The following is a 16,711-nucleotide window of genomic DNA, read 5'->3' as shown; positions in this document are numbered from 1 at the left end:
CATTTTTAATCATACTTAAGCTTTACTTTATATAATACTCAAAGCCTCATAAGCCTTTGAACACTGAGTACACTGTGTTAGGTACACAAGTGTAACCTATGTTACACTTTCAAAACATAAATGTAAAATTGCAGCCACATGTTTTTCATCCGCTATCCTACACTTTCTCATTCATATGTTTAACCGTGCTTTCAATGACTACCTTTATTGTCCAAGGATATTAAAAGTCATACATTTATATTTCTTGAATAGTAATATAAAATTAACATCCCTATTGTCTTACCTTTTTTGTAGAATTAATAGCAGTGGTGAGTAAAGATACCAATTTAATAATTTCTTTGTTCTCTGAAACACTCTTGAAGTAGTTCTTGTTTTGAACTGAATCAGACAAATTGAGTGATGCTGCATCTGATGTACTATCTACAAAGGCTGAATCAAATACAAAAGCAGTTTTAGGACAAACATATTGCTTACGCCCAGCAAATTCCTATCAACAAAAACTAATGACCTGTTTTTCAATAAGCATGCATTTTAAAATTATGTGTTATTATTAATCAAAAAGGCAGCTAGAAATCTAAGTAGCCAATATAGTTACCACATATTCATAAACTTCTCTGTAGTTGGGAAACTTGCTTCATCTGGGTTCTCTATCAAATCTGGAACAAGTTTCTCTCTAATTTTTCAAGTATAATCTTCCCCTTTCCCTCCCCAACCTTTTTTTTTTTCCTGCACACTCCACCTAAGTGATTTACTGATAAGTCAGCACTGACAGAATCTTTATATATTTTTATTTTCTGAAATACCCGGGACAGGCTACAGTTACAATTTGAAATCAAAGTAAACATTAAATCCTAGAGGATTATCACAGCCAGGCCTCAAAAGAAAAGAATGATAAAAAGAATGTCCATTAGTTAGGAAATACCCATAGGATTGAGTTTATCATCATTGCTTTATTCCATCTCAAGCAAGAGAAACTCTTGGTTTTGAAAGAACAATTTAATTTCTTAAGCAGTTCAAATATTACTTCCCTATTTTTTAGGTGTGTAAGAGGAAGCTACCCTAGAAACATTGAATATATTTTGAAGCACCTGAAGTACAAAGTAGAGTAATTAATTTGGCTTGATTTTGAAAATTTTCAGATAAGAAAAACCCAGCAACCAATTTCTTAAATTTCCTTCAATGAATATCTTCAATAACTTAATTCCATGCCTGATCACAAAACACATTAAGTCCTTTTAACAGTTTCAGTCTATTCAATCCTACACAAAAATCTCTCCACCAGTATTGAGATTTTATACAGGTATTTCTATTCAGTAACAGTCTTTGTTTAGGATCAACTTACCTTTCCTAAAGGAATGTCAACACAAGCTTTAAGACCATTTCAAGATGTGAAGTTACAAACCATGCTGGCAAATCACAAAAGCTCTTTCGTGCAGTGGTAGTGGCTATAATTGTTTTCCAAATTCACTCAAAATATCTGCTGTGTTGCCCAAGCTGGCTCCCTAACAGCTTCTCACACATTGCAAGTAGAACCCAAAGCAGTATAACTGTATGAGGCACACACAAAACTCCCTTACTCAAATTCCCACAAGGACAAGTGTCTTCAGGCCAGCCTGGTTTTTAATCACAAAGAAAAGCTCTGGTATTGTTACATCCTATTTCTACTCTGAGGTGGTTTAAAATGTATGAAGTCTTTATTCTCTTCCTTCTGATGCATTTTATATTTGCTATCTTTTTCTATATACTGTATAAATCACATTTACCTAAAATTAAAATTGAGTTTATCATTACCATGCATGTTTTTCATTCCAATCTCTTTCATTCCATCATCAGAATCGCTGTCTCCGCTCTCACACTGCAACACAGCCACTTTTCTCTCTAACATTTTCTTCTGTGGAAAAAAAAAAATCATTTTCTATTTGCAGCAGTTTTGAGACATTAGTTTTAAGTATAGTTATTAAAGACAAACCTTGGATATTCTCTCCTTACTCCACTGTCCAACTCCTTTCATTACTTTCACAATGCTGTCTACAGCTTTATTAAGCATTTGCTGTACCTCATCCAAAGAGGGAGTCATGATGATTTTAGGGATACATAGGTTAATGCTAGTCCTAATAATAGGATGAGCACTTGTTTTCTTCTCAGAGGCACTGTGATTTTCTAAATGAAAGACAATAACAGCAACAAAAAAGTTCACAACTCTTTTCAAGACCTCATTCTAGGATCTATAATGATGTAAACCAATATATACAGCACAATATTGAGTACTGAGTGTTATTTCTTAAGGAAAAAAGACTCCTGGGTAATTTACAAGACATATTGTTAAAGTCCATAGTAGCATCAACAATATCTATGTGCCACGTTATTTCTCTCCTCATCAAATTGTTCTGCACAGCTAAGCTCTGTTTAACAGAAATTTATCTGTCTTGTACTCAAAGTCAGCATATTAAATTGGGCACAAAAACTTATCAGAATCTCTTCATATTGGATGCCTTATATGCTAGAGAGGCCAAAACCAAATGCTTTTTTTTTTTTTTTGCTTCTTAAAAATAAGTAACAAGAAAACACTTCAAAAAGAGTGTTAGAGCATAACATATAGAAAGATCTTAAGACAATTAGTAAGAGAAAGATAATACACCTCTTTCTCTAGTGTTTTTTCATACATTTTTATATAAAAGCCAAGGTCACACAGCAACCACTTATCAAGCTCCAAATATATTATCCATCTCCAGAACAGTAGTGTCTGTCCTAAGAGAAACAGTATCACTATGATACATACCTACTCTTAAAGGAAAGAAAAATTCCTCTGGAAAAATACCATGTTATCAACTGTGATTTATCAAGACAGTTTACTCAACTTCCCATGTTTTCTCCTCTTTTACATATATGGCTCTTTTTGATATAGTTTTGGTATATTACATCTACATATTTCTTTTCATAGGCTAACTAAGCAGGGAAAGTACTAAAATATGGGCACCTAAGAAGCTGATCATGGAACATGCATGGATGCGCTTGCGTATGGTCTCCAGAGTGTTTCGAGTGACTTTCAAAAGAGTGTCAATATTACAGCCATTGAAGTAGGAAAGCAGTTCATTGGCTTCTTCCTCTAACACTTCTAAATCCGTTTTCTTCCTCTTTGCTGGAGGGGATAGTCCGGCCCATATCTCACTGGAATTGTGGGAGGAAATCAGGCTTTTTGATCTTCTTTCCTCCTCTGTTGCTAAAACATCAAAAATCTAGCCAGTTAAATTGATTTAGGAGACTTGAAAACACAATAAACCAAAACACCCACAAGTGTCTGAACTAATAGCTAAATTTTACCGAAGTGTAAATACTCATCTGTACCTCATTGTACTTGTCATTTTATCCTTATCCACCTTGTCTACTCAGTTCAAATTGGCATAATTACCACAAACACAAAAAAAAAAAAAAAAAATATATTTCATAGAGAAAGAATCTAAGAATCTCAAGGCTTTATCAGCCTGGAGAAGAGAAGGCTTCAGGGAGACCTTACAGCAGCCTTCCAGTACCTAAAGGGAGCCTACAGGAAAGCTGGAGAGGGACTCTATGTCAGGGAGTGTAGTGACAGAACAAGAGGGAATGGCTTTAAACTAAAAGAGGGTAGGTTTAGATAAGATACTAGGAATAAATTCTTTACTGTGAGGGTGGTGAGGCACTGGAACAAGTTGCCCAGAGAAATTGTGGATGTCCCTTGAAGTACTCCCTGGAAGTGGATAGGGCTGGAAGTGGATAGTCCAGGTCGGACAGTGCTTTGAGCAACCTGGTCTAGTGGAAGGTGCCATGGGCAGAGGGGTTGGAATTAAATGATATTTAAGATTCCTTCCAACCCAAACCATTCTATGTTTCTCTAAGTCCAGCACTTAACCAAGGCCCATAAGTAGTTGTTTCTAATATATTAATATTTGAACATGCAAGTTAGACTATTAACATTGATGTATTTTGCAGATGATTGTTAGATAATCTATCATTATCCAGACAAACTCAAGCAAAAGTCTTTAAACATTAGATACCGACCTATACTTCAGTCAGCTGAGCTACAGTATCCTCTCAATGGTATCAAGCATGCAAAAGAAACATAAGCATAGAGGTACAATATAATCTTACCTGTATTTTTTTCCCTTATTTCACCAGTGAGATCAACTGACTTCTTGTCTTCTTTTTTGATCTGTACTTCATTGTCTAGTAACATGTTAATCAGCTCATTAGCTGCTTCTTCTACCAGTGAGCTTTTCAAATGTAAAGTCTGGGAACCTTTTACACAGAGCTCCTATTATCAAACCAAAACAAACGTATGTTCTTATGGTTCCTGGTACTTATGTCTATTTCATGGTCACAGAGCCTTTATTAACACAATATTCCAGGCCCCTTATTTGTGAAAAAACATGATCAATGCACAGCATTATTTTTAAATTGGTTTGTTCCAAATTATTTAGTTTTGGGCTTTTTGTTCTGACAAATAAGACATCATAAACATCTTTCAAAATTGCTGTGACTTGTTTCCTAAAATACACAACTCATCCAGATTTAATATTATGAAATAATGTTTATAATGCATAGCTATGTTAAAGAGCTCCCAAAAGCAAGTATTTCTTAATTTTCTCATTTTTTCAGTGTAGGTATGGGAGACATTAACCTTTCATTTAATCATTTCCACTTTATATTACTTGATTGTGCCATAAGGAGTATTAGCTAATTGCATTTTCCTTTTATAGTCAGATAGGAGATAAAATCCATCAAAAGTTGTATTTATTATTAGAAAAAACAAGAAAATTATTAACTGGGGGGAGAAGAAAACAAATAATGAGATTTAATAAAATTCAGAAATATTTTAAAGTATTGTGCAGGTTTTCTTTCTTTAATATTTAAAGTTAAATAGATCACATTTTTAGTGAAGTATAATTTTTATAATTGCCTTTTTTTTTTCCTCTCTCTATTATCTCCTGTTTCTTTAAGCTTACTCAAACCTGGCTACTTCTGTTTAATTGAAATCAGTAACTGGAAGAATTCAGACATTAGCAAGATGCAGTCATTTCCAAATTTTAAGACATAATACTTGGTCTTCCTAATGATTCATTCTATTTGAGAGATCTGTTCTGTAGTATCAGAGAAAATATTTAAACAAGCTACTTTGGTGGTTTGGTTTGGTTTGGTTTTTCTTCCCATAGTATAGCACTTTTTGTTGTAGCAGCTTCTTTGGAAACTTAAAGATATCTGATACATGATAGAATTTATTTCTAGTATTTTCTAATAGGAAACTGAAATAAGCTTACTAATCTTATTATTTCCATTGTACCCATAACTGGGGTTAGTATACAATTTACTCTGTTAATTCAAAATGATCAGCTGTTGTGGTGCTGTAATTGCTAGGCAGAAGTTCAAGCTTTCTTTTGTGCTCACTCTCACCTATTTTTACTTCAGTGATTATATATTTTAGTACTAGCCCTACCAGGAGAAAAAGTAGCAGCAGAATCAACAACAAACTATGGATTTTGAGGTTTACAAAATACCATTCATTCCATAAAAAAATATTCTAAGTTTTTCTTTCTAATTAACAATAAGGAAAGTTTTAACATGGGACAAAAGAGGAAAGACCAAAAGGTAAGTATGCTAAGAGAAACAAAACTCACTGTAGTGTTTATTACTACAGGAGACCAGGCATAGGGATTTATTTATATGATCTACAATCTTTTCAAAAGCAAAGTTTATTTCAGGAGAAAACACAAGTTAGACATTATATCCTAAAAGGCCAGAATATCTCACTACGGTCTGCTAAAAATAACATTCAATTTTATTACTAGTTTAATTATCTTTCACCTTCTAGCAACTTAAATGCTTACGGTTAATCCCCCTGAACATGTCAGTATTTTGATGGAGTAAATGAAGGGGTTCTTCCCAGTATACCTTCACTCAGGCACTTCTGAGTATATTTTGCACATATCAACTCAAGACAGCTCAAGATTTTGAAAGATACTATGGAAATGATCATGTACTGAGTATTTACTCTCCCAGGCAACCAAGCGCACTTGTTATGGATGCTATTCACAGGCATCAGCTGGGCAATTCCCAATGCCAGTAAAGGCACTAAACAAGCAACATTAAAAAAAAAAAAAAACCTATCACAGAGGAAAAACACTTGAGTGGTATCAAAGCATAAAGGAAATATCACACAGCAGTTGCCTTGGCATTAGTAAACTCAGAAATGAATGTATCAGCTCAGACATCTTTGCATTTCGTATTTTTGTTCCTTTTTAATGTTCTAGCCAAAAAACAACTGGGGATTTCCTTACTTCGCTTTCCAACACATTCTTCATTAATTCTGCAGTGGTTTTATCTCATAAAAAATGAACAGACTTTAATTCAAAATATTAAATACATCTTTATGAAAATTTCATGTAATAACCTTAGTCTTATGGAGAAATTCCTCACAGTCCAGTGGTTCATCTTCTGGCAACTTACAGAGTGGTACACTACTCATTTCTTGAAGGACAGCATCAATACGAAATTCAATCAAGTCATTCACTCGATCAAGCAATAACTCCAGGTCAGCTTTTGAGGCAAACGGAATATTCAAAACAAGCTTAAAAGTTTGAAATAATAGTTTTTGCAGAGCCCTGCTAAATTTTTTCCTTCAATAAACTAACATATTAAATTTTATATGAATTCTACACCTTAACCAGTTTATTTCAAACATCTAAACTTATATGGCAAAGTTCACCACTGAACTCATAATTGATGCTTTGCATAACATACGCTCATCTACTACATGCTGTACATATCCTAAAATATAATAGGTGAAATACCATAAAAATACACAAGAAATGCTTTAAGTATATGCATTTCAAAAATAAATGCAAAAATATAAAGACATTACAATTCAGTTGAGGTCTTCGAGGAATACTTCCCCTTCTCCTATAGCTTGAATCAGTTACCACTTGGCAAACCCACTAGCAACAGAAATTTTTGACAAATCCTTCAAAAAATGTTAGAAGCCAAGTAATAGTTATCAGACACTGATCACTAGAATTTTCACAGTTATATAGCAATTCATTTTTAATGCTGAAAGTGAAATAAAAGCAAAGTGCCTGTTCCAGACTCAAACTATTTGTGATATTCAAAATTATATTGACTGTAATGTCAAGCTAGCATCCAACATGTTTTTTAATTTTCCATTTCAACTAAAGAAAATTTCCACTATAGCGACATACTTAATTCCAAAAATCAGAATCTGTATTTGATATAATATTAGACATGAAACAAAAGGAATTTGGTATCTTCAGAAACATAATGCATCTCAGTGCAGTCTTGTGATAATCTTATGAATAAAATAAAAGCTCATCTGTTTTCTAAAGCTGTTGTCCAAAGAGCTGTGTGTGCATTTGTGTTAAAGATACTTTTTTTTTTTAAAAATAAGTGTAATAGGAAAAGCTATTAGGTACTGACAGTGCTAATTCAGTGAAGATATTCCCTAAGAACTTGTTTTGTGCATGTAGAAACAAAAGGCAAGACTAGGAAAGGTCTGAAACCTAGATATTCTTTAGGAAAAAAAGAGCTAAAATAGCTATCTTTCTCTGATTTCAAAATACACAGGACCTTTTACATACTACTTTATGCTTGCTTAAACCTTATCGCATTCCCATTCATTTAAGTAAAAATTTGACAAAGATGTTAGGAGAAAAAAAAAAAGATGTTTTTTAAAGCAGACGTTTCATGAAGTACAGGATGGGCGAAAATTCTAATTTCTGTAATGTACGAGTCAATTAAGCGCAAATCATATCAAGGACAGCAAGCTTAATAATGTAACTTGCATTTGTATAGAAACAAACAAGCAGAAGTCAGGGGAAGAGGCAAGTGACTTACCTAGTTTGTCAAAAACTGTATTAATATATTTCTCAACATTCAATGATGTCCAGGTCAGTAATATCAGACCTGGCTGGATAGCATCATCTACATTTGCTAACCAAGGGATCATCAATTGTTCAATAGGATGTTGTATTTTCAGTTTAATTCTTTTATATTCTGCCAGAATCATCTGAAACAAACAGGGAATGAAAGCATTTTAATATACACTGGTCCCAACCTCTTCACATACACTCATCATGACTTAAATTAAGACAATTCCTCTGTATTTACATTACTGAAATTCTTAAGAAGCACTAAGAAATTGTTTGGGAGTTTTTTTTATTATTTTTGGCAAAAAGTTCACTGTTTGCTACTTTTCATAATAGTACAAGTACTAATTCACAGGGAATCACTTTCAGATATATTAAAAGGGTGGTGGTTTTTTTTGTTTCTTTGTTTTTTGAAGTAGCTTGCATATTTTAGTCCCTAAATGGATGCTCCCGCAGAAAAAAAAAAAAAAAAAAAAAAAAGCCCAAGAAAAAAAATCATCATCTAACTTAACTTTTCAGCAGTTTTATTAGAACAGCCTTACCAGAGCTTTAATATGGTATTTGGTTTTAAACGCATCTTTAACCCACTGATCTATTTTCATATTTTGCAAGAAACTATCCTTGTAATAACTTTATGATGTAACATGACATTTTTTCTCATTTGAGAATCAAGTAGCCCTGTGAAGTTATAGTTTTCCAGACACCTGCCATCTTAGAATCTTTGTCTTCTTCAGTTATCTACAACCTTGTCTGTTCAAGGGTAGACAAAATAATCCAAAGAATTTAAAAGACAAGAGAAGGGGAAGCTTATGCTTCTCTTTTTTAAACTGTTCTATAGGCATCTATGTCAAAACAGTGGTGCAGAAACTATTCTGCTATATGCTATTTACTGGATGTTTTACACTTTTTAAAGGCATACCATCTGTTCCTCCCTCCTAATTATCCTCTCAAAACAAAGTGTATCAAATGTTAATTCCATTGTTGGATAAGAGATGAACTACTTATCATTTAGAAAGCTGGCAGTGGAGTGAGGAATCGTGTACGTCTCCTTTTCTCCCCATCCTTATCTCTTTCCCAAAGTCTGCAATGCTTCCCTAAACCTGTGCAACTTGGAAGCAACTTCACAGAAGACACAAAGCCAGGAAATTCTTTTTTAAACATCTCAAGACAAAGTTATAAAGATTCAAAAAAATAAAATAAAAAGACTTGCTAATGTTGTCTTAATGCATAATGGTTGATCATCATTTTTAACTTTCCCATGACTATAGAGCCTAGTCATTTTAACATACGCTACACATGTATAAAACAACTAAAATTAACCCACCTGCAAATTGTGGACAATCTTCTTATACCAGTCTCTCTTCTGTTGAATAGCAATTGCAAATGGTGGGATTTCAAGGCACATGTGAGCCATGCAATCTGTTTCTCTAATTAAAGTTAATATTTGAGGGTCAAAATTCACAAATAATTCTCCTGTTTCTGGAGCTTTTACCAATAGAGTTGCCTGAAGTCCTGTTTTAGTTAATTCAATCTGCAGGAAAGAAAGTCATCACTCCTGATCAGACAAGCCAGCGCAACAAAATACTTAGTTTTGGCTGTAAAAATCAGTTTGGTATGAAGAGATACTAAAATCAGATATTGCAATGAAGATTGATATGGTATGAATCAAAAATAGAACTTTATTGATGTGATCTGTATGTACCCAAATACTTAACAGTCAAATTAACTGTTCTTCATCAGACAGATATTTTTCTGTTGGTTCCTGGATATCCTAGGCCCCATTCCACAGTCAAACATTGAAGGCAAAGCCATAGATTTTTTTTTTAATTCTGTCCTCTGAAATCTCATTTCATTAAAACTTACCACACATTCTGAAGGCTGCATAACCTCTTGGATAAACTGCATTTAATCTTGGATAATTTCTTCAGACATCTTTTGTAATTGATTCCTAGCTTCTCCTTTCACTTGTTTTCCACTAACAAACAGCTATATCACACTGCAGTCTTAATGGCTCTGTAACTCCCAATTACATCCAACCTCCAGGACAATTTTTTTAAAAGATTAAATTAATATTTATTAAAATTATTTTGTTTTTAAAGGGAAGTCTAATCACACTAGTGATTTAACTGCCTCATTTGAGTATTTCAATATCATTTGTTTTCCGTTTGACTATAAGGAAGAAGATTCCTAAGAATCTAAGAAGATCACTCATGGATACCAGTCACGTCTTGCTGCTATTTCTGTTTTCCTGTTGTCCTTTCTCTGACATAACTTTATTTTTCATTATTCACTTCTTAAGTTTCATGTATCACTTTACTTTGAGATGAAGCTTGTCTTTAAGCAATAGCTTTAGAACCCAATGACTTTCCATGCATTTCTTCCTTTTTTTATGTAATACACACACTTTGCTTCCTCTTTCAATGACTAATATATGCTTGACTATACTGCTTCCTTCAACAGTTTCATATATTATAATGACATTACAGACAATTTTCAAGTAAACATTAGTCAACTTTTGTCAGTGAAGTTGTTGTGCTTTATCCACTAACAACAAAGTCGCTTACTCTGTACAACTGCCTTAAAGAGCAGCTGAACTTTTTTCTCCAAAGTTCACCAGCAAATCTTAGTGTACTCTTCTTTGGGCTTCAGAGACTCGTTATTTCTACTTTCACTTTCTTCCTCTCCCATTTATGTTTTTTTTTTAGGCAGTTTTGATTACTAAGGTAGTACACATTGTTAAGAGAAATAAGGGGTATGTTGAAGGCACGAATCTTACGCTGACATAGAACTGCACTTTCATACTTCCCAGTATTTAATTATTTCACTATGTCCAAGTTGAATTGGGCATAGCATGAAAATTATGGCTTTACATCTTATGCTATTAAAAGAAGTAGATAAACAAAGTGGTTGGCATTCAAGAACAAACAGACAAAAGGGAAAAAAATATTCTTAAATATCAGAAAAAGACACTAAACTTAACTACTTCCATTGTATAGTACGATAAAAGGTAGCATGCCACAGCCCTAGTTCTGTTGCATTTGTATTCTGCACAGGACACTCGCCCCTCTCACATCTTCCTTTTCTTCAGGAATAGAGCATGAGCTCCACCTTGTGTTCTCTGATATTCATGTCCACATCAGCTTGTGCCCTTGATGCCTCAAGACATGAGAAGAGACTACTGAACAGTAATCACATTATTTTTAATAATCTACTAGACGAGTACATTGATGTGAATAAACATGCTTTTCATACATTTTCAAGGCATGTCTTTCCGTTTCAAAAACTTGAAATTGTGTTCAAATCCACCCCTCTTTGCTCCCAAATTATTGAAGCAGGCTCAGTGAGTATATGGCTGCCTAGTGGGACATGGCTGTGCTACCAGAGAAGCCAGACTCTTACTTTCAGCACAATTCAGAATAGGGACTAGGACCTCACAAAGCCAGTCACCAGTTCAGGTGAGAGCCTCATGCCTTGGACATTTTAGCCATTTTGTGAAAGCCGAAAGGAGAATGTAGTTAACTGCTCTGTAAAGGCATGCTACATGTCAGAAAATCTGATCAATAGATCATCTAGCCAAAGACAACATGTGCAGCCCCACAAGAAGCACACATCCTCCTTAGTTTTTACAGCTGGGATAGGGAACCCATCTTAAAAGTGCCCAGGCAGGGACTTATCTCAGGCATAGTTCAGTGAAATCTATCACCGGTATACTTGGAACCGTGCAGATATCCAGCACAATACTAGAATCAGATCTGAAACCAAGTTCAGGATAGAAATACCAAACAAATGCCAAAGGCTTTCTGAAGCACCACAATTTCTTTTCTGAAAAAGAATGATACACATACCTCCAGGTTATACTCTTCAGGTTCCTTGATTCCCAGTGGGGAGTTAGTACCAGATTCATCATCAGTAACATATACCCAGCACCAGAGCCAAAGCAGTCTGAAGACAGCATATTATGCATCCTCCAATATTTTAGTGCCTTCTCCTGTTTTAGCATACCAAATTGACACAAATTCTCCAACTTACAGAACTGGACAATCAAATTTAGTGATCCCTTAAGCCTTAATGGCAATTGCAAATGTGAAAGGGAAAGGAGGAGTATATTTAGATTGGGCAAGAGACAGCAGGAGCCTCTAGTCTCAGATCTTGTCTAAGACTAGCTTTGAGAAGACTGATATTTATCTGCCTCAGTGTTTTTCATATTATACAAAAGTTAGTGTTGAGCTCCAAGAACAAGAGGCAGCTGCATTGCTAACTATGCCAACAACTTCAAAAGAGTTATCTGTAGATTGTGATCCCTTTCTTTTGAGATTTCAGAGGCTGAGGCCAATTTTTCTAAAGCACGCTCTTTGCCAAAGCAACAGAGAAACTGGAGGTAGAAAATATGCCAATAGGATAGTAGAAACTTTCAGAGATTTCAAAACTAGAAAATAGACCTTACAGACACCATTTGATAATATGAAGGCATTCAGAGGTTCTATGCACAAAAAACAAGAGAATAATAAAATCAGTCAAATGAGATTTAGAACTTACGGTAAACCATGATTTCTGAAGATAATCAACTACAAAGTATTCTGCCTTACCAGATATTTGATAGGAAGTGAAATAGTGCAAAATATATTTGTGCGATGTACTTTATTAATTCTATAAGATGCTCTATCAGCTGAAATTAGATTCTTTTTATACATACACTCACTCACTCTGAGGGTACGCGTGGATTATTGCTTAAAAAAAGAGGATCATATTATTCAGAACAGAGGAAACTTGTGTCTGCTTTTATCTTAAGACAACCAGCTGACAAAACTCCTCTCCCCATGTGACCTTCTTGCACCAGTCAGTAGGATATGACAAAGACTGAGGGGCAGCTAAGGCTATCACTGGATTTCCATTATGTATTTCCATAACAAATATTTTTTCATTATAATTAACATGATCTTTCAAGTGCTCCTAAATTCAGCTAAATCTAAAGCATAGCATACCTGACTATTAACCAGAAATTCTTTCACACTGCTGTAACCCAGTGTTTCAGTGGTGCCTGGCACAACAGGAATCCAGTCTGGTCTGCAAAGCTATATTTTAACAGTCTACCACCAACAAAAATCCACCATGTTTTTTTGAAAGAAATATGTAATCAAAATCTGCTGTTTTACCTGCTGAAGCCATCCCCTGTGATAGATCACTTCAAACTCCATAAGAACTTTTGCTACTTTGTTGTAGTTGCGGATTACTCGCTTGCCATCCGGTGTCTGCAGTACAGATGGGTGCTGCTGGAAAGACTCCATGGGCTCCTGGATTCTCTGGAACAGGTGGCGTGCCCACAGGATCCTACCAGCTATTGGAGGCAGATCACGAGCCAATGGAGGGTCTTGTTTCTGCTTAGTATAGAGCTCACAGATTGTTTCTATGTCATGTCCATAGTTCTGAAGGATTTTCTGATATTTTTCATCAATGCCAAGATTCGGGATTTGTAATCTGTTTCAAAAAATAACCATTAGAAAAAATTCTTCAAGAATCCTGAAATTCTTCTGATGCACTGTTGAAAAAATTTTCCCAGACACCCTTGCATTCCTTAGAAAATAACTACTCCAGCAGAAGATTTTTCACTAGAGCTTGAACAAATACTGTCACAACCTGATTCCAAACAACCAAGATTTAGGCCAGATGATAAAAGTTTCCAAGTAGGCCTACACATTTTCTGTTTTGTCACTGTTTTCAAATACCGAGCTAAAATTATGTGCAAAATGCGACTGATCTGCCACTATCGGTCTATTCTACTAAGCAGAATATTGTAAGAAAACTGACACAACAAAGACTGAGGCTGCTTTGCAACAATCTGACTTTATCAAGACAGATTTCACTATTTCCTACTCAAGCATTCTAACTTTACTATGTGAACAAATTAATTTCATTGTTTAAGGACAAAACTAAAGCAAAGATGCCAACAACCAGAACAGTTTTCCTGTACATATACTAATTTTGAAAGATGAAGGCCATTCATATTTTATATTTTTGGATACATGAAAATATGTATTTTTTATTCATCCACATAGCTGAGGAGACATCTCTTACCAGAGCTGAGCAGCTGAGGGAAAGGAGATTAAGTTGGATTTTGTTTGTATTTAAGGAGATACCTACTCTACTCTCCCCTTTCTCACCACCCTCAAAGCATTATTTCCATTGTCTGTCAGAATTCCAGCAGGCTAGGTAGCACACAGTACCTTTCAAATTTCTTCAGCATGGACAGTGCCTTTTCAGTGTCCACAATATTTTCAAAGGTGTTGTCCATAAAACTCTTTAACTGATCCTGGAGTAGAACAAATAATTCTACTGTGAAGAACTACATAAGTTACACATCTCAAATACACAGATGTTATTTTGCAGGATTTATATTGTATTACATTAGAACGAAGTTTATATGAGAGCAACCTCAGTAAGTATCAATTTGACCTCTCTTCCACCCATTTTAAGCAAAATACAGCCAACTTTCAAGGCATTTCCTTCCCCCTGTTCCCTCTGGTACCTGTGCAACCAGAAAAAGCTTTTGAACCCTCCAAAGTTCCACCATACTGAGAGCCTAAAAGAATGCTCAAATCTTTGGCAACCAAAGCAAGACAAGTGTTTATTTTAAATTTGAACTTAAACATCTGTCCACTCCTTCCACCAATTTGTGATTTTAGAACTACAGGAAAGTTAACTATCTAATTTATTTGTGCTATGCTCCCACTCACCCAACAAAATTGACCATTTTTATGTTATTCTTGCTAGCATCACTTTTAAATAGAGTAATGAGAAATCCTGTTGTTGGAGTGCCTAAAGGTCCTTTCTGGTCTATTTCGTGAAAGTGGTTTAGATGTTAAGTAATAAATCCTAGCTTTAACGTAGAGGCACATTACAGTCATTTCTCCATTTCAGAATATAGATTGAGATTTCCATAATTTGGTGGTAACTCAGATAGATGTACTTTTGTTTTCATGAGGAATCGTTACTACATTTAATACTTATTTGATTCATAAAACCTACGTGAAGATCATTTATCTCTTTGCAAAACTCTTCATAGTCTTGGTCAAAGTCAGCCTTCCGTTGATCCAAGAAATTGTAATGCTTTTTCTTCATGATGTCAACAATACTCTACACAGTTTCATAGAAAAAAAAATTATCACCAAATACGGTCTTAGCAAAAACTTAACACATCAAAATATTTAGCACAATGGGTTGTGCACATTCACAATTTGACTTTGCCATTAGTTGCCATTATTTGCTCACTAAAAGGAGATCACAGATCATTTAAATGATGTATTTGCAGGAAACAAGTTTGTGCAATGGCCATATGACTTGCAGTTATATTACTTACTTCCACTTTAAGTCAGTTAGAACTGACAGAATAATCAGACTCTTACTTTTCATAAAAAGCATTTGTTACTCATTGTTACCCATGAAACATTTTCTCATGTAGAGGTTCATTAGTTCTATTTAAAAGTTAACGAAGTTCAATATAGGAAATTATTTTCACAGTAGTATTTTCCATGTCTTTAACTCACATCACAAAAAAATAGACTATTCAAAAGCCACAGTAAGATGCAGTATGTCACCAGCCTAGGACTTATTATTCCTTCTTTTATGTAGCTGCTGTCCATTTTAAGGAAAGTACATCTTAATCAGAATCTCTCATGAAGTGTACCCACAGTTAAAGATTTCTGATGATAGATCACTGTTCAACATGCTAGTAATTTACCACAATACAACTATAAAGCTCAAAATATTTTCAGCACAGCAGACTTCTGCCATTTGATTATAAGCCAACTGAACTTCACTTTTGTTCCTTGCCTGTAAAGACAAATCCTATGCTTTCATCTACAAACATGCAAATCCTAGAGAGCAACTATGTGGTAAAGCACGAAGAACTGCAACATGGCAATTTCCGACTACACATTTTTTTCCAAGTTACTTAATCAGTCACTTAACTACAGCTAAAATCCACATAAAATACTTCAGTACCTCAATTTTGCCACCATTAAAATAGTACAACCACTTTCTATCCTTTACGTGTACTATCCACAACCTTCCATGTACTACCTTCTACATAAACATGCTTAATCTTCTCCTTACACACACCCCCCAAAAAAAAAAAAAGGAAAAAAAAAAAAAAAACCTTCACAAAAAGCTCTTACTTTAGGACCTGAGTGCTGCAATGGGTGATGTGGTGTACCTGTGTAGAGTTTGCAGGCTGCACCACAGTGGGCTAACAGTCACACGTAGCTTCTCAACTGAAAAAGCCCCAAATAAATGAGATGCCTGTGTTCCAACCTACCAAAATAGTATCTTCATAGCATGATCTGATAATTCTCAGCAACCAGAGTTGCAGAGAAGTCTCTTGGCCCAGCTTTAGAGAGCAGCTCTCAATGAAGGGAACACTCTTTAGAGCAGTCCACATTCATCCTACCTATTTGGAACAGTCCTTGGGCCAAGCTCTCCTTCCAGTTGCACCCAGGTTTCTTCTCAGAAGACTATAAAAGAATCAAAACCCTGGACTACAACATGGATTGAATCAAATCAGGATGCACAATGGAATGCTCACATTTTACCCTATGGTTATTTAACTACATCAGCAAAGTAATTTATTTGTGGCCATAAAAAAGGAAGAGGACAGGGTTAAGCAAATTAGAATGCCACATTTTGCTGCCACTGTATGGTGTGATCTCTAAAAGCAGTCTACAAACTCAATACATTGAATACTTCTGACTTATTATGACAGTGCACTAAGGTATAAAATAAGGTAAGTTAAGTCAGGCTCAGAAAAA

General features: G+C 34.9%; 1 protein-coding gene across 1 annotated transcript in view; it reads right to left on the bottom strand.

Moving 5' to 3' along the window:
* The window catches only part of DNAH5 (dynein axonemal heavy chain 5), a 128,024-nt gene that overhangs the window by 91,716 nt on the left and 19,597 nt on the right, over nt 1-16,711 (bottom strand). The window contains 11 exon segments of the mRNA XM_040548704.1: nt 284-429; nt 1,792-1,891; nt 1,970-2,160; nt 2,978-3,220; nt 4,126-4,288; nt 6,422-6,567; nt 7,879-8,050; nt 9,235-9,441; nt 13,064-13,385; nt 14,132-14,217; nt 14,934-15,041. Of these exon segments, the coding sequence (XP_040404638.1) occupies nt 284-429; nt 1,792-1,891; nt 1,970-2,160; nt 2,978-3,220; nt 4,126-4,288; nt 6,422-6,567; nt 7,879-8,050; nt 9,235-9,441; nt 13,064-13,385; nt 14,132-14,217; nt 14,934-15,041 (1,884 nt within the window).

This window comes from Cygnus olor, chromosome 2 (assembly GCF_009769625.2).
Source record: "Cygnus olor isolate bCygOlo1 chromosome 2, bCygOlo1.pri.v2, whole genome shotgun sequence".
Taxonomy (NCBI): domain Eukaryota; kingdom Metazoa; phylum Chordata; class Aves; order Anseriformes; family Anatidae; genus Cygnus; species Cygnus olor.
This window is presented reverse-complemented; position numbering and strand designations above follow the sequence as displayed.